This window comes from Manduca sexta, chromosome 28, assembly GCF_014839805.1.
Source record: "Manduca sexta isolate Smith_Timp_Sample1 chromosome 28, JHU_Msex_v1.0, whole genome shotgun sequence".
NCBI classification, from domain to species: Eukaryota; Metazoa; Arthropoda; class Insecta; order Lepidoptera; family Sphingidae; genus Manduca; species Manduca sexta.
Window position 1 is genome coordinate 7,350,128 of NC_051142.1, and position 23,620 is coordinate 7,373,747.

Sequence of the window (23,620 nt, forward strand, 5' to 3'; positions counted from 1 at the left end):
GTAATATAAATCTACACACGACATAACATCTTACGACTCACTTGGCGAGAAGCAATTTATGAGATTATGGGTTACTGAGCGCACCATTTCATATGATTTGATAAGCATGAATCGACGTTTATTTACTCTGAACTCATCTATCAGAGGACGCCACGTCCTTATAATTTTTATCCGAACATCAAGCATATATAATATTATATTTATATAAAAATTCCGATGAAGGCAAGTCACTTTATAAAATATTTTCAACGTATTTTATGTGTTTCATAATATTTTTTCTAATTGTGACTGGATTTAACTTTGTGACGGAGATAAAGCACGCGGATTACGGATGAATATTGGAAATGTAGACCCAATTTTTAAAGTCTTAAAAATTCCCTTCGTCTTCCTTATTCCTACAATATAGGTACCTAAGTATATAATTTGAAATCCACAGTTAGTAATGAGAGGCCGAGTAGGGAGCGGCTTTCCGAGTTTTTCTCAAGCAATGACTTTTTCTTTGTTTATCTTTATTATTTTTTAAAGAAATATTTTTCATTTGATATTGTTGTTTTCTTCTTTTTACTAAGTATGATTAAAGTCTTCAGTCACAAAGAGAGTATTTTAAAATCTTATTTTTTCTCTCATTTTTTTACTGCAGTATGAAGACCACGTTATATTTTCGATATGTTTTATAGATGACATACCCCGTAGACTATTAAAGCTACATTCACCTGTAGCCAAACTTCAGTAAATAAAGACAACTATATTTCCCTACGACGCATCACGGACATCTTACTCTCTTCTTTCTCTTTTTTTTGCTACCTAGATTAAAAAAATAATAGAAAAGCAAGTAGTTTTTAACATTTTTTTTGTAATATTTTCGCCAGTGGTGTTCGCGACACTTTTCTTGTGTCAATCAGGCGTACCCCAGCCGCGCCTTGTCCTTGACTTGACTTGCGCTATCATTGTTTACAGGACCATAACTTGCGCTAGGTTATTGAGTTCTTAATTTAAATAAAAAATGATTCTGTATACCTTGTGGTCTGTGCAAAATTTTGATTTTACTTTTTTCAATTATTTAAATATCTATTAACATGTGATTGATACTTCATTCTTCTTTATTTATATCTTTTATACTTATCTCTTGCTTTCAATGTATCGATAGTACATCGTATCAAATATTATAATGAATGAGTAAGCCTTAGAATTTACTTGAGCGTTTTGTCCTAAACACGATGAATACGGAACTACGAAACCCGAGACTGCGTATTGGACTGCGCTACCCCGTACATCTAGCCGTTAGTGGAATGATTTATTACTCTGTAAATTGGGTTCTATATATCGGTGTAAAATATTCGTGCGTAATAAGTAAAAAGGTACAATCCTGCCTGGCAGCCGTCTATGTACAAACAGGCATAGTATTAATCCGCGAGGTCAGTGGGTTAATAACCGCATTCTACATGTGTTGAGGCTGCGGCGTACAATTATATTCTCATCAACATTTTTATTCATATTATGTATAATATTGCTTGCTAGTTGTCTGTGTTTAAATGAAGAAATTAATGGTTATCCATTTATCTATTATCTTTTAACAAGAGGACAAGAAACAAAAAAATACCGAGTAACCGACGGGAATCAATGAATATAATATTATCATTTGAACAGATTATAGTAATATTTAAAAAAGAGTTTTTTAAACCAGTTAAGAAAAAGTATATTTATTTTGTAACAGTCTCCGATATTTTCTAATATAACAAATAATCCGCTCGCAATGAGATTGATCAGTGAGCTGTAGACGATGCGGTTATTGAGCGTCAACCGACAGACACATCTCGGTTTATGATTGATTGACTGTAGAATGCGGCGCGCCACCCACGTCACCCGCGACAGCTACCTCCGCGCCACTCACCGCCCGCGCCTGACCAAGCCGCCCGCCGAGACGAGCTGCTCCACATCGCTGTTCATTAATTTTGGTCTCATTTGTTAGTATACATCGGCCTAGCAGTTAATACATAGCCATAAAGGATTGGCTTTCAAGACTTGCACATATGGATTCGGCTTCCGTGTACTTTTCATTTTAGCGTCTACTTCTTTAAAAGTTATATCATAAGCTTTTTTACATTGATATTTAGAAAAGCTTTGATTATTGTCAATATTATTACTTTACTTTATTTTTCACCATACAATGATTTCTTGTTTGCGCTAAGTTAACAGCTTTCATAAATACAAACAGCATCACTAAAGAAATTTCTGTAGTATTTTTTTTTAACAAAATAATGAGTTCCTTTCCGTCAATTGTGATGATTATTATTATTTTGTTAAAAAATCTGATCTATATTATTCATTTAAGATTTATCAATTCAGGACTCACGCTAAAGGTAACGTTGATTATTTCCAGGAAACGTATAGACGTTGGGCATGCAGTATGATGGTTCCACTGTGGGTGGTGGACGGTGCGGAAGAGGGCGGCGAGGAGGAGGGGCGGTCGCGGCGTGCGCCCGCCGAGCACGCGGCGCGCTGGCACGCGCGGCACCTGGAGCGCGTGGGGCACCTGGACCGGCGGCGCGGCGGCAGCGCCGGCGGCGTGGTGGGCCGCTGGGTGCGCGCCGCCGCCGCCGGCCCCGGCCGGCCTCCCCTCCGGCTCAAGCCATGCCTTTCTGTCTGCCAGCTCGTCGAGCAACACTGCCCCTACTTCCTACCGGCGGATCGCGCGCCTGCCTACCCCACACAGTACGCCGGCGAACCCACATTCCTATGCCTTGGTATAATTGTCATATATTTATAATGTATAGTTATTAAACTCTAGTTGTTTAATTCATACTTGACTTAACCCTTTTGAATAGTATTATGCGTAGTGTATTACGCTCTGACATGTTTCAAACGGACTTAAATAAATGCAGGTCAACGTTTGTCTGTAATATAGCCACGGCTCGTGTAAGGACAGTGAGTACTGCGTGTGCTGCAGATAATTTGTCTTGTTGATAACGAACCGAACCTTTGCTTTTCAATATCGCAAGCTGGTTAACATTGTTCATCACACATGACTAGAAAAGACGTGCATCACACGCCATGCCCAGTGCATCGCTTGCAAAGTGTATTTACAAGTTTTATAAGCTTTTTCCCGCCTTTATTTTTCTTGTTTGAGGTAGAAGTAATGTTGTGTTAATTATATTTTGTAACTTGGCACCTAATTCACTGAATACAATGGTATAAAAAGCCTACTCCTCAATCTTTATGAATTTGTACGTACGACGCAATATTAAGGTTAGTTTACTGCTGTTTTTCAGATCCAAGAATACCCGAAACCGGTGATCAGGCAAACAAGTCCAACTACGGGACGCAGGATTGTTGCTACTGGTACTGCGACTCAGGCCTGTGCCACAAGTGCGAGCCGGGGCTGAGCGAGGTGCCGCTGCGCGAGCCGGAGCGGTGCTCGCCCGTGGAGGAGCGCGTGCCGTCGTGCTCGGTGCCGTACCAGGCGCCCGCCTCGGCGGCGGGGGTGGGCGCGCGAGGCGGCGTGCCCTCGGCGCCGGCGCTGCTGGCGGCCGTGTTGCTGCTCGCGTTAGCAAACTCCTTACGGACCCACTGGACCGCGTCCACCGCCCTAGTGAATGTGCGCGATTCGAGGTTATAGTTTTACGTTAACGTGTGACGCACCTTTACGTCCCGCGATCGCCGGACCGCGATCGGAACTTCTATTAGTGCTGTACAAGTACTTATGATAAATTACTTGCGATTACGAGTTCGATGATGAATGTGAGTCGCGGCGCCGGTGGTTCGCGCCGCCGCTACCGCGAGCTCCTCTCCGATATAGACTGTAAGTTAATATTCCTGTCAGATCGTGCGGTACACCCCAACGCCCAAATATAGAAACACCAAAATATGTTCACAAATCTTATGTTACATTATAAGTGCTGTTGCCGACGTTCCGGCCAGTTGTTGTTTGTCACTACTCACTACATGCAAACAAACAAAACTTACTTTTGGTTTTACCAAAATAATGTATATTTTGTGCACGTTATGTTAATTATGTAATGACCAATTATCGTATTATTTCACAAAGCTAACAGTGAAAACAATAATCGATCAATTAATTTTAATGGGATATCAAACAGTGTACGAGTTTATAGGTTCATACGAGGAGAACTATATTAGGGAACATGTGGTGGTACTTTTTATACTGACTACATTATTGTGTAGATGCCAACACGTAAAACAGACAAATGTTAATGTATCTAAATCATGACAGCACTAAATATATTTTATTATAATCAACCCCTCGCCCCACAATTGCGAGTAAAAGAAAAGACTTCATATCTATTGCTGGCCGCAATGTGCAGAGTGGCGTTTGGAGAATCCATGTTTCCAGTGAAATGTGCACTGTGAAAGCATCTAAGTAAATATGTCAACAAAAACGACACCTTCATTCAAAATATTTCAATGAGAAAGCCAGTATAGAGCTAAAGTCTTGTTCTTTAAATGATAGAGACAATAGATAAATATTGGATTGTTTTTTTAGATATTTATTTTTGTAATGTTGCATTAATACGACATTGACGGCCACATTAGGACGAGACCAGCGCAGCGCCACATACGAACAACCATTCAATTTGAGTATGTTTATTAATCATACAGCTCTATTTACATTTAGGTTAATAAATGTTCAAAACAATTGTACTGGTATCTTTTGTATTACGAATAATTAAATCGGTTTGTTTTTATAAAGAAAGTCAGTTAAAGAGGGCGAGTGTTTTAGCCGTGTTACCTTTGTTTTTATGTTCCAAGTGTTCAAAACACTTTCAATGTCTTGAAGTTTTCGCAATGTCTGCGTAGTGGCATTTTGATGGTCAATTGAATAATTGGCAATAATGTGATAAGCAAACTCCATCCATCCGTTCGAGAATGTGTGTGGCGAGTGTTGGCGGGTGCGTGCGTGCCGCTGCGGCTGGTCGCGAGGGCGCGCGGCGCCCGGCGTGCGGCTCGCGGCGCGCGGCGCGCGGCGAGGCTCCGCGTGCGCGCGGCTCGCGGCTCGCGGCGCGCGGCGAGGCTCCGCGTGCGCGCGGCTCGCGGCTCGCGGCGACGCTCCGCGGGCGCGACCGACGTGGGCGCAGACGCTCCCTGTGTGCAATGCCTAACTAGCTGGTCTATAATTATGTATAAAATTGACTACCATAATATAGGATTAATAAAGTAGTTGTTGTTTTATAAGAAATAAAATATGATTAAAGCATATAATGAAAGTTATATGCATATATCCGTCTTATGAATTATCATTCAATATAATACAGTTATAATGTGGTTGAAAATGATTTTATATGAATTGATTTTTAAAATATATATAAAATTGTATATGTATAACGTGTCGCGCAAAGGTAATGGTGACCCAACCCTTAAAGATGAGTGTAGACGTTCTCATTATATAGGTAAAGTGGTTTGTTACTTTGTCTTGTTTTTGAAAAGTATTAAATTATAGAAGTTGAGCATTATGTGATCGATACCAAATATAAAGGTTATTAAGACTTTATTGAATGGACATTTGTTGAGAATATTGTCCTCCATCGGGGATGTAGTTGTTGTATTCGAAATATAAATGATAATAATATTAAATAAGTTATTTTTTACGTTTTTATGGTGTACATATATGTATGTCAGAAACGATTTGTTGTTTCCAATCCCGTACTTAGCAAAACGTCACTGAAGGTGCTAAAGGTCTATTATCGCTTCTTAGGAGTTTGTTTGTATCCGAGTACCAAATTACCTGTTTGTCTGGTGTATGTCTGTGGATGCAGGTGCAGCGCAGTAACGACATTGCGATGAGCTCGGCGCCGTCGGTCGGCCGGTCAGACGCGCACAGCCTCTTGGTGCCGTGAATGACTCTCATATCACTTGCCGCTTCTATCTTCAATACTTCCAGATATGTCCACATACTTTCATAATATTTCCAAGGAGCCGGGTCATTCCCTCGACAAACACAATAACTGCATGGCCACATAGCTAAGCAGCCATCACGATCGCAATGGGTTAATATTGTTTTAACTGAGTATTTAATATGCTCGTGATCTCTAGTGCCTTCACTTTCTTTAAGTGAAAGCGCAATACAGCAAAAATAAATGCACCTATTGTAAAGTGATTCATAATACCAATAATGGTCATTACTTTATTTCTCTTTTACAGATTCAAAAACAGTCCAAAATTAAAATATCACAAAAATTATAAAAAAAAACATAGTCATAGTCTCTTGAAGAGAATGTAATGTAGGCATTAGGAATTCATTAATTTATTAAAAGCGATCGATTACACTTGTAAGTAATGATAAAAATAAAACACGAATAAAGAAAAAGCTCATGGATAAACTTAAAAGGTTTTAGGAAAAATAATAATTTGCTTCATTTATATATATTTATATTAAAAAAAATTGAACCCACACTAAATACGTTATAAAAATAAGGGAATCTTTGCAGTGAGTCGCATGTCCTCACCAGACGCGTATTTATTGTTCTGAGTAGGGAGAGAGTACAAGCCCGAGCGAGTGTTCGTCGCCCCGATGCGTAGGACCTCACTGGCGACATGTGCATTGTGCGTGTATCTATGTAAAAATATTATCGAGGTGTCTAAATTTAGTAATAGAGAATGAATTACTAGAACATAATTAATTGGAACAATTTTGAGCACTCGTTAAAACTTACACATTGACCATGCATCACTTCTTTGTGTGTGTCATCACTCTACACTCTTGATATTTTCACCTCATTCGCTATTCTGTACTAGAGTAGTTAGTTAAAGACCAAAAGAGGAGAGTTCAGAGATTTGTTTTATATGGCGCGTTAAGTTATTTAAGAATTGTTCAAACGATACCTACAATCCAGTGCCTACGTTCGTCAACATTGCCGTTGCTATATATAAACTTTTATGGTGCCATTTGCTGAGACAAGATGAGGTTAAGCGGACTATCTATCGTTTAATTTCTTCCTAACTACATTTTGTAGATACAAATTTAGCAATAATAATTAGGAAATAACTAATTAATCACGTAGTTTCGCAAGTTATCCATGAGTGGTTCGAGCTGACAGTGAGCAGTGAGCAGGTAGACGCTGTCCGGCGCGTCGCCGTGTCGGTACAGGGCCGGGTCAGGACGGCCGCGGGTGTGAGAGTGGCAGGCGGCAGCGCGGCGGCACGCGGCTCCGCGCGCTCCTCGCTGCATACAACAGTGCCATTTTCTCTAGGTTTAGTGATGGGTGTATTTAAATGTTTCGTTAAACGTTTGGTGATAGTGTGTACATTATGTTTTTGAGTAATATACGTATGTTTTGATGTACATAAATAATGTGTAAATGTTTAACGCACAAATAATATGGATGAAGATTGCTGATTATGTAAAGCATTGTACGGAAATGTATGTATTTAGCTGTAATCTGTAACTGGTCTGTTGACGATTAGAACTATGAAGGTAGATATTTTCGATTTTCGTCGGTTGCAGAATTTGTCTTTGTTCACTCATCTTGTACGTTGTTAGTAAACGTTTAGTTGTGTTCGTTACATTTCTGAATACGTTAGTCGAAACAATCACTCGCATTCAGTTTGTTATAGTTTGTCACATTGAACAGTCGTCATGTGGGTAGAATATGCTTAGTTGCGTCGATTTTATTTGTTCCTGCATTGCCCTTCACGTCAGAAAAGCTGACTGTCACACACGCGCACAAAACAAAAAGGAAATCGCTTTCGGGGTCGTCCACAAATAGTCAAGTATTTACATTAATATCATTAAATAGTATGTACAAATGTAAGCAAAACACCAAAATTTAGCCTTCTACATAGTTCCAATATAAATACGTGTATTATTAATAATTTTGATATAGATGCATGTAAATCAACTTTAATACAGTTCGTACATTGACGAGATTACGTCGCGAAGCGATTTTGTTACACGGTGAACAGTACCTCTAATAATTTTATGTCAAGTGTAGGTAATGTTTTATATTGGCTAGAAAATCACTTGTAACATAAATTCGTATAAAATTAATGAAAATAAAAAATCTTATTTATGTTGTATTAATAATTGTTGCTGTCTGAAGTTTGATTTGATTGTGGTATAGAAGTTAATAATGCATCGACATTCTTATGAGAGAATTTTGTAACAAAATAATATAACTACCATACACAGGGTGAAAAATTCACTTGAAATTGAAGGGAAAATAAATATCCTATCCTAGACATTGTCGTTTGCAATATATACCCAGAGAAACTTATTTATTCCCAAAAGTAAATTTATTAAAAAAAGTAATGCTTTAAATGAGAGTCAGACCAACTCTAACGGAGAAAAATATCACCTGTAATTTAACAGTATCATCCCAAGAACTTTGCACAAAAACGATTTATCTCACAAATATTGAATATTTTTTTTTAAGAATAACATGAAATATAACTAGGTAATAGGTAAGTAAATCAATATTACATAAAAAATTAAGATTAATATATTTTTACTTAAATTAATCTGTTGCAGGAAATAAACTAATATACTTACGTATAGTAATACGTCTATGCAAAATTGTATTCATTAGAAATAAATGTTAAGACAATAAATACAATTTTATTATCGAAGAACCCGTAGCTGCCTGGATACAACTAGCAAGACAATTAAATTGTTGATTTCAGAATTCTTCACAATATTAATAAAATATATTATGCACGAGATGGATAAGTTAAAATTAATAGCTTTTACTTCCTTCATTATAAATATTGAAACATTTTAACAAGTTGATTTACTAGTCCATGGCCTATTTCATTTTCAATCTTACCCTTAGGCTTGTGATGCAATATTAATAAGAAAAATTGGAATATTACGTTTGACCCTCTCAATCGATGTCATATAAATTCAGATGTTTTCCGTTAATATGGATTCGAAACCTGACTGAAAGAATTGATTTTCCAAAACCCAATGAAAACAGTTTTATCTCCATATTTTTAAAAACAAATGAATATTTTGTGATGCTGTCTCATCAGGCCCAAGTAAATTTTTCACCCTGCACAGTGTAACCTATAAAAATTAATATGTACATTTCTACTACACTGTACTTTTATCATTTGTCAAATGCAACAAATATTTGAAGGCCATACAAACGTTTGTAATTGTGGAGCACACATTCGATAGACAAATGATTCTTTACATAATTAAGGGTCAACTTTACGTAGGGACCGTCGATTTGGTCAAACTACAAATAAATGAGTCAATGATGTAATTTCGTACGCCTTACGCCGACACAATACGTTCGATTAAGATTATATAAAAGTGCCATATTCTTTGGTCATTCTCAGTAATTAAGTGATATGATTTTTGCATACAGATTGTGGATTAGTGATTATAAGCCACGAGGGCATGGAATATTAATATAATGTAGATCGTCATACGCGAAACTAAAAATTTTAATGTACAAGTGAAAATAATTGTATCAATGAACGAGTGAAAATAATATAAATTATAGGCGATCTGTGATCGATACATTCAAGGTTGTTATACCACAATCAGATATTACGTGAAACAACGAATATGAAAGCGGTTTAACTCATTTATTGCTTCATTTGTTTTAGCTCAATACCTCCAACGAATATGTGGACTACAATTTTTTAATGTATAAATTGTAGCCGCGATTGAAATATATTGAGATTAAATTAATGTTTGCCTTTTATTATACAATTTACAGTCGAACAAATCACAATATATTTTACACCCAAGACCCGTAAAATTACATTAATACAATAGTACATATGGCCTTCTATTTTACGGATACGTAGAAGAAGATGTTAGTAATGTAATTATTTGTATGTATTAAAACATATTATAGTTGAAATATGTTGTACTAGTTTGTAATTTTATATTAAACCACTGTAAGTAATTTTTACAGTCCGTGTTTCTGAAGCCCCGAAAGAATATCCTTACATTACACCTATACGGATATATAGGTACGTTTCAGGTTATTGTGTTAAAGAAACAAGTCGATATATCAGACATTTTGATAAATACGATGTATACATTACGATAGTATTGGCGTTTGATTTTTAATTGAATTTCGAGACTGTACAGTTTAATTCGAAATATTATGCGAATAACCGTAAAGCGTAATACAATGATGGCCTTATTTCTTATGATAAAATAGAATACTCCGTTCACGAAGACGAACTAGTAAGGTATATAGTTATAGATACACACTAACCGAAAACTTAATTAGTTTCTCAAAGTATCTGAAAGTATCGACTTTTTTCTTAGTCGAAACGTCTCTTATCTTAATTAGTATAAAAGCGATGTATGTAATTAGTGTTATTTCCATGTGGATATAATGCCATGTTTTATGTTGATACGAGTAGGTTCGGTTCTCGGTGCACGGTGCCCGGTGCCCGGTGCCCGGTGCACGAGTCGGCTGGACTGCGCTGCGGTGCGCGCTCGATAGCTAGTACCAGCGGGGTGCAGCCGACTGTGCCCACTATGTCGAAACGAATGGCGTTTGTTTACTCCGACGCCGCTGTCGGTCAGTGTCACGTACGTTTTTATACACTTCGAAATACTATAATATATGAGTGAATGGCGCATATGAGTTGACTTCTTGATAGTACTCCGTGATGACGTCGCATCGCTCCCATTATTCCTAATAAGTTCTAGATCATATAAATATATGTATGACGATGGAAATTTTTGAAGCACTGTTTGATGTTATTTTTACTGTTTCAGTAAATTGTAAGTGTTAAGTGTTGCGTATTTGAAGAAAATTATATCAAAAGAAACGATGGATCTGTCCACAGGACCGCTTTGACATAATTTTAATCTTTATAAATAATAACGTAAAATTGCCTAATTGATAGTGAGAGATGTAGCGTAGTATAAAGTCTTATCTGATAAATAATTATTGAGTAAGCACACCTCGGCGATCGCGGCGCGGCGTTTCGGTCGCGGCTCGCGGCGCCGACGATCACTGCCACAGCGCGAGTGCAATATATTGATATGATCTAGGATGTGTCGTAGGTGTTTCTCGAGTAGTGATCGTGTAATAAGTCTTATGTTACGCCTTCTAAATGATTATTCAATCCGTTAGTTTGGTGTAGGCTGGAAAGGGCAAACGGGGCGGACACTATGGCGCCCTACGTCGTAGAGCGCCGTAGCGGCCGTGTAGCGCCCGCGTAGGCCGTTACGCGTCTCCGCAGCACGCCGGGGGCGGTACGGCCGCGCGCCCGCGAGCCTCTGAACCAGTACGCCACGTGTAGACTTCGTTCGTCACTCGAAGTAAAATTAATCACGTTGGAATAATCGTAGACAGATTTTGAAATTTAATATTATTTGCATTTTCCTAAGAGTTAGAACGATTGAGACAGTAGGTCGCACGACCGTGTTATGATGAATTGTGAAAATGTTTATTAAAAAATGCGTTTATGAAAATGAAATAAAAACGAAAAATATTGTCATATAAACTTGTAATTACTAACTTAAGAAAAATTATTGGAGAACCAGAAAACGTTAAATAAACCGATTAAAAATACAAACGTGAGTATCATTTGGACACCCGACGATGCCTACAACGGCACTATGACGACCTCTATCACCAATTAAACACACATTTGCGGTACTTTAAATATTTTAATATAAAAAATCATCGTCGCTTACATCAATATCACACTCGGTCTTACATCATCTATTTATATTAAAGTATAAAAACTATGACTTTGCATTAAATATTATTATCGTTCTCGCGAATGTATAAAATGCGCACTCGTCATCACAGTAACGTGTTCGCTATACACAAGATACCGAACGCGTGAGGCACAAGCAGCACACACACAATCAGGGCGGGCGCGCCCGCGGCGCGCATTGCGCGCGGGGCGCTCGGCGCGCGTCGCCCACAGCGCGCGCACCCGCGCCGCTAGCGCCGTCCAGGCCAACACGCGACCCGCGCAGGCCGTCGACGCTCCGCTGCGTCTGTCGCCCTCTCCCTGCTGACTCCGGGCTGTCTGCTGATACAAAACACTTTCTTATGGAAAAACAAGCGAACGGTGAGCACTTTGTGCAACAGTGCAGACGTGAATTACGTGCCTTATTGACATGATATTTTTATAATAACAATTACGAGTGCCATATGAAATTGGTAACGGAAAACTATGAAAATAATGTAAATGAATTGGCCCAAGTACCTTTAAAAATTAAACATCAAAGCTGCATAAAATATTAGTACTGATAATGGAGTTCACTGCGAAAAAAACAATATGAAAACAAAATAAACCTACAGATGCGGGTGATTGGTGTCGCGGCGGAGGAGTCGAGCCCTCCTTAATATATGAAGCGGCCGAGAGCCACATGCGAACGACATACTAGAGACGGGCTCCGTCCGACTGAACGTTGACAACTGAAACATTAACTTGCCTTTAGATAAAATCCTAATTCCACCGTAACCGACACCCGATGGTGCAAACGCAACTCTACGCAACTTACTAACTATACATTGCTTACTATCTACATAGTTTGTGGTTTCATCATGCACTACTTGTATTAGACTAACTTACGATAAAGGTTATTGCAATACATAGAAATATTTGAAAAATAATAAATAATAACTATAATGACTACAATATATTGAGTTAAATTAAATTACTTTACACTACAATTATGCTACACACGTTAGTTGCAATCATATAATATTATTATAATTTCTGAATAGGAAAAGTTCCTTGCTTATATATTTTCTCATGCATAAATATTTAGTCATCCTAATTAAGACTTCGAGTGTTTTGTGCTTCAAATCAAACGTGTCTGTATCACACTGAATATCATAAAGTGCTTACGTTTGAAACTGAGGCCAGTCGAATTTGTTTTGGGATGTAGGACAAGCTAAATGTTCAAAATAATAAATTTTATTTTATTCTTCACGACACCTATAAACCAAAATCAATTATTTAGGTATTTTACCTAGCTAGTGTATGATAATATCGGAAGAGTAAAATTAATATTATGATTTTATAATTGCACCTATGTTTCTCTATAAACAAGTACTTATGTTTAATATACAACTGGATTTCATAATATTCATTACAAATAAATAATTATATACCTACATAAATATATAAAAATCACGTTATGAATGTACAGTGCACCGTTAAGTCATCCAAGATGAATATGTAAAAATTAAAATAATTTACTAATTACCATTTTACTAACTACAGCGATAAATGAATTTTATGTTTCAATAATAATATGTGTAATATTAAACCAACACCCTTAAACTATAAGCGAAGCTTTCCCATCGTAAACCTGCGTGACAGACATGCAAGCATATGCCCATGCGCATGTTCTTGCGCTAATGGGAGCCGTCAGTGCCCATGTAAAGCATGCAAACGTGATATGAAATAGAACGTACAGGCCGCGGGTGAAAAGCTCGCCGGTACTAAAATCACCGCTTATCCTTCATAATCTCACTGGTACTCTTATCTATATGTAACTAATTGAGTCTTTGTTCTTTAATATGTACAATGTTCAGGAACTGCATCGGTTACTTCCTGAACCAGAAGAATGATCTGGGAGCGGTTGATTTTACACCTAGAAAAAACACACACACACATCGAAACGTGAACATGTTCCCAATGGTATTCGGTTTGCCATAGACATCTAACGACATCTTACTTTGGTGAGATACAACGTTGTAAATACTAGTGCTTTCATCAAGTGGTTTTATAACTTAGGTGTTAAGAAAATTCTGGTTCATCGCTCAATGAACAGAACAAAAACATAATAGATTATTCTTAATTTCGGAGAGGTTCCATCAATCTTTTACAATAAGTACATTAACTAGTTCGGAGCTTTAAACCAAAACTTTTTGCTTGTGATTTAAAAAACATAACACTTAAAGTGCCGGTGCATTAACTGCAATTGCTTTGCTTTGCTTTGCGGGGTGAAGATAAAATCATTATAAGTATTGTGTGTATAATTTTAATACTGTAATAAAAATAGCATGGGCTTGTAGGTGTCCATGCTATATTTTATCACCGCCGGTTCAGGCACCCGAAGCCGCGCTGTTGTTGGTCAGGGACCATCACCGTCCGCCACTGCACATCCATAACCACACCAATGCATTAACTTTTAGAGAGCATGTTCGTGCGATTAGTATTATTAGTAGTAAAGCTTGTTTTGTTAGTACGGACGCATCTATTATTATCGATGATAGCTTGAATTTATGTGGTTATTTAATGAAATAATAAATTTATTGTTTGTTAGTAACTGGAAATTAAGATGTCTATGTCAGTATTTTACAACACAGTAGGTACACGATATCGTTGAACAAATATAAAAGATCAACAAGTATAAAAGGTAAAAGGTAATATAAATTAAAAGATAGACTACAGAAGGAATTACAAAATAGTTTGAAAATAACTAATAGACACACACAGACACAAGAGCGAACATTGAACAGGGGGACGAAGACGGCTGTATCCCTTCGTGTTGTGTTGTATTGTGGTAGTGTCTTGTCAAATAATCTTGTTATGAAATTAACTAAAACAAATTCATATCTATATTTATTACCGTTATATTATTTATTTAAATAAATAATTCACTATACTCAATAGCAATTAGTTTAATTCACTGCTTACAATTTGTAAATTCATGTGACAACGCTCGAACTCCGCCAGTAAGCAAGCAATAGTAATGTTTTAAAATTAATTTATTATCGTTTTCGTCATTTACTAGTTTCATTCCTTTATGTAATTTCCATTAAATAATTTTGTTTAACTAGTGAAAGTTGGAGACTTTCGATACGCACGAATGATTAGCGCAAATCGATTCGGCGTCAAACAATCCTTCGTTTTATTTATTAGGAAATCCATGTTTAAAAACTAAACGATTTCAGACAACACTGCAGATTTAATAGTTGCACTCTGTTGTCCTGAATAGTTATGTTTCGTAGAGTCGAAGCTAGTACTTTGGTGAAATCGTAAATATTACGTTAAGTAGCGGTTTAATCAACAATCCTTTCATGCAATTCACACACACACACACACACACACACACACACACACACATCATGTCTTTATCCCCAAAGGGGTAGGCAGAAATGCTACCAGAACAATCACTTTCTGCCTAGTATCTTCCATCCTATAATGTGATGGGGGCAAGTCTATAGCCATATCGGGCACAAATTTAGACTTTCGAGTTAATACGGAACAAAAAATGTTATATAACATTATTCGACTCAGGATTGCAACCCAGAATCTCGGAGCGTTGTCGTACCGCAGTTCTGTGCAATCTGTCAATATATGTACTGATTGTAGTCGCTGGTTATATACTAAGCAAGATATTTGAACTAAATAATTCGTTGTCACGCGAATTTTGTGGAATCAGTGTGTGGTGAACACGGGCGTGCTTTCACTAAGCTCAACTTATATTGCAACTTCTTCATCGTCCCTTTGCCCTTGTTCTACTTTAACATAGTCATTCTCATATTGCAGCAATCAATTGTTTTAGTTTATAAGACCGACCGTATGGTTGACGTCAACTATCGATGGACGATTCAGCACCGAGTAATTGTGTTACTAAAATCTATAGAAATTATAGACTGAGGTTAGAGTTAAACCCAAGGGCTGTCAATTCTCATATCCGATTATGGTACGGATTTATATCTAACCCCATATCTATTTATTGAAGTTTTATTTCTGATTGTCCCGTGTAACTAGCACGCCCGTATGGTTGTGTTGGTGAGCGCGCGCCGCGGGTGCCCGTACCTGCGTCGAAGGTTATGTCGCCGACGTCGTCCTCGGCGGCAGATACGTCAGTGAGCCGCGCATTACCTCCGACGGTGCCGCGTGGAGCGTTGCTGCATCCTAGCCACCAGAACGCCGTGGAGCGAGGGAACTGAGGGTTGTCTGCATCTACCTGTTAATCATGAACGGGACGGCATTCAAATACTTTTCCAACACTAAATACTTTTTTAGATGGCAATCGAATAAATTAACTGCTGGAACACGACAGTAGCTTAGGTCACGACTCACGACTACTATTTTCTTCCTAACGACTACTTTCTTATAGGTACGATCTAGATTGAAATATTCCGTTTCCTTTGTATGAATCTTAAATAATACTCACACTGAAAGTCCTGTCATTGAACCGCCAGTAAGAGCCTCCTTTGAAGAAGTATGTGTATCCATTAGTGTACTGTAACGCGGCATCGATGTTGTCCGGGATGCCGTCCCAGTTGGAGAGGGGCTTGGGGTAGGTGGCCTTGACGGGGGGGCGCTGCGCTGGGTCGAACCGCCAGAATTTCGAGCCCTTGTAGAAATAGATCTTGCCGTTGCCGGACCATACGAGAGCCGCGTCGATGTTGTCCGGGATTCCGGTGAAACCTATCGGAATTGATTTTTACAATATATGATAATCACTGGAGCGTGTAAAAAAATGGTCATTTGATGAAAATTTATCAACACCACGTTGGTGCCTTCATACAATTATAGGAAATGAGAATTGTGTGTCTATGTTACCAACGTTTAACTACTAGAAGTGATACAAGTGTTTTTCTTCATCGGGTAATTTTGCTAACGAAATGCAGAATCATCCCAGATATGACATACAATCTGTATAGAAATGGCTATAATATACGGACAGGTTAACTCTCACCCATTATTCTGATAATTTGTTGTAACTAGTCCCAAATTCAGTAAATAAATCTACCGTCCCTGAATTTTCAATAAACTTAATGAGCCTTGTAATTTCATTAATAAACTTAACATTGAAGGTCACTTTCAAAATTGCTTTTTAGGACATCTAAGGTTAAGTAAGTTAGGTCAAGGTGCAATATACTCACAACAAAATAATAAAATGTTATGACAAAGGACGTAGCTTAAAGATACAGGTCATAGACATTCCATTAAGTTTTTATTTTATTACAGTGTACCTAATGTTCTTATAGTTAAAAAGAAATCCTAGAGATTTTTTTAACCGATGTTTTCTGTATAAATTTGCGGTCTGTGGTTTTAAGTTCAGCAAAGTAATATAAAACCAGTAATTCCTGCGATCGTAATCATTAATACCCATCACAATGTCTTTACTATGTATCTCACGTACCTTCACTGATCTCTTTGGGGTAGTCCCCGTCCATTTTCTGACCATTGTAGCGCCAGTACTTGGAGCCCTTGAAGAAATAGGTCTTGCCATTTTTGTAGGTGAAGGCGGCGTCGATATTGCCGGGCAAGTTGGGCCATGCACGCGAGATAAGCCGTGGGTAGCCGGCCGCCACTCCGTCCTCGGTTAGCCGCCAGTAGTGCTCGCCTGCCAAATAGAATTTTTAACGTTAGCTATATGTATGATGTTATGATCTCAGACTTCATTATCATCGTTGGTTTGTCGTCCACTTAGGTTTTTATTAAATCTTGTCACCGAGAACGTTAACAAAACTCATCACATTTCATTATCATTGATGATTAAATTAGTAAGACAGTTTCTCCTTAATTAATCTTTTATTGACACAATTATGCATATTTAATGAGTTATCAAATTAAGACCTTTGAACACAAATGTAGAGCCGTCAGCGCCGTTGAAGATGGTGTCGATTCTGGGGTCGGCGCAGAGCGCGGGGTCTTCCGCCGAGGGCTGTTGCGTGGTGGCACGTGGCACCGATGGCACTAGCCCGCCGCCACCCACACTACCTCCACCTATGTCAGTCTGCGTCTTGTGTCCGTACAGAGCCTATAAACAAACATTAAATTTATTGTATGATACATGTAACAAAGATTTTAAATAACTTGAAATATCACAAAGAAGTAAGTTCTGAGAAGAATATCGTGTGGTTTTTGTTAAATATAAATACTAATTGTATTAAGTAAAAAGTTGGTATCAATAATTTTTTAAGTTTATTCCTAATTATTAGTTTAATTTTTTAGATGGTATCCGTACCTGTATGCCTTGAATGTCGTCCTGGTCGAGTTGGAAAGCGGGGTCGAAGCCACGGTAGAACGGCGCCATGAGAGCCGAGCGGACGTCGCTGTGTGACAGACCCAGCGAGTGACCAAACTCGTGCGCCGCCACCTGGAGCATTCACAATAATTTCAAGTTGCAAGATTGTACATCAATTCAAGATAATGTACTACTAATATCAATATAAAACAAGCTAAAATTTTACAAGGGAGGGAACTGGAAAATCGTTCAAGTAATTTCTACTTACTAAATAAATATGCGATAAACGATATAATAATGTTTACAACTATTACGTTTTGTATATTACCTGGAAGAGATTAGTCCCTCTCCTGGAGTTGATGGACCACATCTCAGCGTCGTCGAAGTGCGCGTCGCCTCCATACACCTGGACAGCCAAACACATATTAGATATTAAAACTATTAGAATGACGATTACGCATGACAAAATATTATAATTTATCCATCACAATGACTTGTGATTATTGTATTACACATTTTACTTTCACTACGCAATGGGGAAAAATGTGCCGCATCCGTTCCCTATTATTTATATATAAATTATGAACTAAGCATTCAAAGAACACAATAGGTGATGTAACTGTTAATATAATATATAAACACCTAATAAAATTTGGCTCCGGATTGTTCTATTGTACAATCTGTGAAGAAATCCTATTCGGATCATTATCTTATTCATTTACTTAAAGTTTGGTTACTGAATACAAAAATATTGCCTATTTTTTAAGTTTAATATATATAATATTTATTGGCCTATTTCGGATATCTTTCGATGAATTCGTAGTCAAGATAAAAAAAATACTTACAGGAAAATAGGCATGAGCGAGGGTGCCACCGGGTCCGTCGAAAGGATCGCCGTCACCGTGCTCTCCTTTTTCGAATCTGCAATAAAAAACAATAATAGTTACAGATAATTTAATAACCAATCGAGGGGATATTGCAATCGAGCGGGTAAAAATGTAACACAGTGTGTTACACGACTTAAAACCACTGATTATGCGTTTAAGATATTGTATCCTAGTAACAGTATTCGGCCTCATCCCTTTGTAACTAGCGCATAACCATACTAAGACAACAAAACCAGTGAGATCCTTGATTTGATTCCCGGATCAGCGTACTGCGTGTAATTTAGATTCAAAAACAAACGAGAGATTTAGCTATTCGTTTTATTATAATAATGTTAGTACTAACATGGGTTGAAAAAAAGTTTAACTAGACATTTTCAATCGCGCGCGAGTCGTGGTGACGAGCGCACGGGCTGGGTGAAATCATTAGTAGTTTTTATTATATTTTTTTTTATAACTACCGTCAAAATACAAATGTGCATAAGTAATGGATGATGAAGGAAATAACTTAGATTTTATTTATTCGAGTGATAGTGACGTAAATGAAAACATGAACGAGGACGAGCTAAGGATGGAAGAAAGTGCTGATTGGAATAATAGTTATAATGAGACCCAGAAACTACCTGAGAAACGAATTAGAGAAGATAATGAGGAAATTATAGAAAACGATGATGGTTTTATAACTGTGAGAAGAGGAAGTAAGCGTTTGGCAAGACATTCACCAAAGAAAACAAATAATTCGGAAAATGAGGTACCGATAATTGTATCACATGAGGTAAAAATAGTAGTGTGTATCACAGCCAAGGAAGCATTATTAAAACAGTTTGGTATGGCAAAGCTAATGAAAAATGAGAACATAGATAAGATATTACAGATACAGTACAAAAACCCATATAAAGTTTTAGTACATTTTGAGGACAGATACAGTGCAGAAAAATTATTAAATTGCAACAAGTTTACTAATATGGGATACAGGTGCCAATTTATTGATGAAGTCAATTTATCTTATGGGGTAGTGAAACAAATAGACTTAGAGATTGAGGATAAGGAGATTATTGAGAGTTTGGAGTGTGAAAGGGATATTCTATCAGTAAAAAGATTAAAACGACAAACGGAAAAAGGCGAATGGGTTGATAGCGAAACTATTCGTATATGTTTCAAAAGTTCCACATTACCCCCGTATGTGTTTATATACGGATGTAGGTTTAAAGTGGAACCATACACGTTCCCTGTTACTCAATGTTCAGGGTGTTGGAAGTATGGTCATATAAGAAGATTATGCCCTACGAAAAAGATACTATGTCCAAAATGTGGAGAGAATCATAGTAACTGCGACACTAACAACCTTCAATGCATCAACTGTAAAGGTCAGCACATGGCGTTAAGCAAAAATTGTCCTATGTTCTTGAAAGAAAAACATATTAGAAGCATCATGAGCACTGAGAACTATACATATAAAAAAGCTTTGTCAGTATATTTAAGCCGAAATATAGCACGTAGTCAATGCAATATAGAAGAACAGGCTGTAAATATAAATGAAGTACAGAACGATGTGCAAAATGGTGAAAAAATATTGTATAGTGATGTGTTGGCGGGAGGAAGTCGTATATATCAAAATAGCACAACCTCTGCTAGTGAGGGCATTGTTAAAAGACATGTGGAGGAACAATCGATGAACTCAAGACGTGTATATAAAAAGGTTAAGAATAGAGGTCAACAAAATTTGTCAAAAATATCCGAGAACCATGAACCAGTAAACCACGTTATGGAAGATATGGAAAAGAGTCAGGAAGCAACTGAAAATAAAGAAGAACGTCGCTATGCACTTTTAAAGAAAATGTTGGAGAAATTAAAAGAAATATGCCTATCCGATTCACAGTTAGATGTTAAAATTAAATGTATATGTAGTTTTATTTTGGAGGAATGTATTCGCTTTGTTGTTGCTTTTTTTAGAGGAGATTTTTTGAGCAAACTATTATCCCTATATAATGGGTAGTGACGCCCAGAAGGACTTCGCTTTAAACATAATGCAGTGGAATGCCCAAAGTTTACGTTTTAAACTAGAAGAGTTTAGGCATTTATTAACACAGGAAAGGATACATATAGCGTTTATTAGTGAAACATGGTTAACACCGGAGCTGGGATGCAAGATTAGTAATTATAATGTATGCCGCCGAGACAGAGATGACTCGTATGGAGGTATCGCTATTATAATTCATAAATCTATTAAAGTTCAAGAGTATTCAATTAACGTGCGAAATACGGGCATAGAAACAATGTGTATTAAGGTATTCAACTGTGGTTATATTAGTCATATGATACTTGTATACTGTCCAAGTTCGGTAAATACCACGCAAACTGATTGGGATAACATATTTTCTAGTTTCCCAAAAAACTGTGTTATAGTAGGCGATTTTAATGCACATCACGTTAGCTGGTCGTATAAAAACGATACAAGAGGTAAACAAATTTATGAATCGGCTTTAGAATTTGGTTTTGCTTCTATAAATGACGGGCAACCTACAAGAATTAAATTAGTTAATAAATATTTGCAAAAATCATCCCCTGATATTACATTTGCATCAGTTGATATAGCTATTCATTTTAATTGGCGTGTTATAAGTGAAAATTTAGGTAGCGATCATTTAATCATTTTGATAAAATTTAATTATTATGATGCAATTCTCTACTCAAAAAAACGGAATTATAAATTAGCAGATTGGCATGGTTATAAATCAACACTAGAAACTTACTTCTCTAAACTTACTATAAATGAAACTAATGTTCAGTCACTTTATGACGTTTTTACCATCCTCATAAATAAAGCAGCTAATAGGAACATACCGATGACAAAGGTAAGTAATAACCCCCAAAGCAAATTTAAGACTAAATCATATTGGTGTCAATCGATCTCACAACTAGTAGGTGAACGTAGGATGGCTTTGAGTAAATTTAGGAAAAATCCAACCCCAGAAAATTTAATTATACTTAAAAAAAAAATGAGTATTGCTAAGACTGCAATCTGGAAAGCTAAATATAAACAGTGGCAGACTTTTTGTAATAATATTAACAACTCAATTTCGGTATCGGACATGTGGGCTCGAATGAAATGGTTAAAGGGATATAGAAAGGCTAAAATGGTTGTCCCCCAGGAGTTAAAGATAGAGCTGTTACGTAATCTTGCTCCTGATTATGTACCTACTGAACCACCAATTTTCATCTCAAAAAATGAATTATTGGAATCAAGTTTTACGTTGCAAGAAATGCTTAACTCTTTGAATAAAAAAGACACTGCCCCCGGAATGGATTCAATTACTTATTCTATGTTATTCCACTTACCAAATATTGCTCAATTATATCTACTTAGAGTATATAATTTAATTTTTAATACTGGTCATGTTCCTAATCAATGGCGTAACATAAATGTTATCCCTATCCCTAAACCAAATTCTGACTCAGAAGTAAGACCAATATCTTTGATGTCGTGTATTTGTAAAGCTTTTCATGTTATGCTAGCAAGACGACTTGAATGGTATGTAGAAAGAAGTAGATTCCTATCTCCTTTAACCACGGGCTTTAGAAGGGGAATCTCCAGTTACGATTGTTTGACCCGTTTGGTGACGGAAATACAAATTGGTTTTTCAGATAATACCCCAACCCTAGCATGTTTTGTCGATATTAAAAGTGCATATAATAATGTACTTATAGATAAGATGTTAATTATTCTAGATAAGTTAAATGTAGGCAAAAAATATTGTCAATATCTTTATAGCATGTTGAGTGAACGTCATCTCCGAATCACAAATGATCATGAGGGCGAGGAAGATTTAGTTAGATGCACTGGAAGGGGCTTAGCTCAGGGTGACCCTATTTCACCTTTGTTATTCAACATATGTACCTATAAAATTTGTCGTGAAATCCTTAATGTGCAAATATGTCAATACGCGGACGACTTTGTATTATACACAAGCGGTAAACACATGATAGAAAGCGCAAATAAAATCCAATCGGCTTTAAATTCTTTCGTTTGTTTCTTGGATGAGTTGGGACTGGAACTGTCAACAAGCAAATCAAAGTTGTGTATGTTTAACAGAAATTACAAACAACAACAAGTTAACATTGAAATTAATAATTTGCCACTTAGTTCTGTGGATTCATACAAATACTTGGGTATATGGTTAGATAAATCACTTCGTTGGAATAAACATATTAACGAAATAGTGACTCAGTCTCAAAAATTTTTAAACTTGCTCAAAGTTCTGGCTGGTACTTCTTGGGGGTTGCATCATAATCATTTACGTAGAATTTATATATCGGTGGTTAGAAGTAGATTGGAATATGGGTGCTTCTTGTATGATAACAGTGCCAAAGTACATACGAATAAGTTAGATAAAGTGCAAAATCAGGCACTAAGAATAGTTGGCGGTTTCATCAGAAGTACTCCCATACATGTGATGGAATGTGAACTTTGTGTGCCTCCACTGCATCTTAGAAGAAAATGGCTGGGTATTAAATTCTGTTTAAGATCTCTTTCATGGTCTGAAAATGCAACAATTAAGCTATTGGATAATTTGAGCGCTCTTAGACACACCAAATTTTGGAAAAATAAGAAAATACCTTTACTCGTTACTGTATTTGAGGAAGTTAAGGAGGAAAGAATAAAATCGTTACCTTTTCTAGAAATGTATAATTTACAAATTTGGGTTACCAGTTTTGATATCAAAAAAGTTATTGTGCCGTATTTAGATTCTATCCAAAGACCCAAAAAAACTTATGAGTATAATTGCTTAAAATTTGACATTATAATAGAGTTATGGGAGAAATATCATGACTGGCATGTTAT

At 37.0% G+C, this 23,620-nt stretch overlaps 2 protein-coding genes across 7 annotated transcripts in view; one reads left to right on the plus strand and one right to left on the minus strand.

Annotated features, from left to right (window-relative positions):
* LOC115445792 overlaps window positions 1–4,967 on the plus strand; it is a 40,050-nt gene extending 35,083 nt beyond the window's left edge. Inside the window, exons 2-3 of the mRNA XM_030172222.2 lie at window positions 2,381–2,744; window positions 3,270–4,967. Coding sequence (XP_030028082.1) covers window positions 2,381–2,744; window positions 3,270–3,616 — 711 coding nt within the window. The 3' untranslated portion in view covers window positions 3,617–4,967. The remainder of the gene's footprint in view (window positions 1–2,380; window positions 2,745–3,269) is intronic.
* A 6,945-nt stretch (window positions 4,968–11,912) lies between these two features.
* Window positions 11,913–23,620, minus strand: part of LOC115445748 (matrix metalloproteinase-2) — a 38,546-nt gene continuing 26,838 nt past the window's right edge. The window contains exons 6-14 of one of the 6 annotated variants that reach the window (XM_037444421.1): window positions 18,739–18,814; window positions 18,222–18,299; window positions 17,894–18,025; window positions 17,503–17,686; window positions 17,066–17,269; window positions 16,091–16,347; window positions 15,730–15,880; window positions 12,247–12,365; window positions 11,913–11,973 (exon numbers count right to left, since the gene is read on the minus strand). In XM_037444421.1, coding sequence (XP_037300318.1) covers window positions 12,331–12,365; window positions 15,730–15,880; window positions 16,091–16,347; window positions 17,066–17,269; window positions 17,503–17,686; window positions 17,894–18,025; window positions 18,222–18,299; window positions 18,739–18,814 — 1,117 coding nt within the window. In that variant the 3' untranslated portion in view covers window positions 11,913–11,973; window positions 12,247–12,330. Of the gene's footprint in view, window positions 11,977–12,004; window positions 12,366–13,373; window positions 13,553–15,729; window positions 15,881–16,090; window positions 16,348–17,065; window positions 17,270–17,502; window positions 17,687–17,893; window positions 18,026–18,221; window positions 18,300–18,738; window positions 18,815–23,620 lie in introns of those variants that run through there. The other 5 variants (XM_037444424.1, XM_037444419.1, XM_037444418.1 and 2 more) reach the window with 5 other exon arrangements.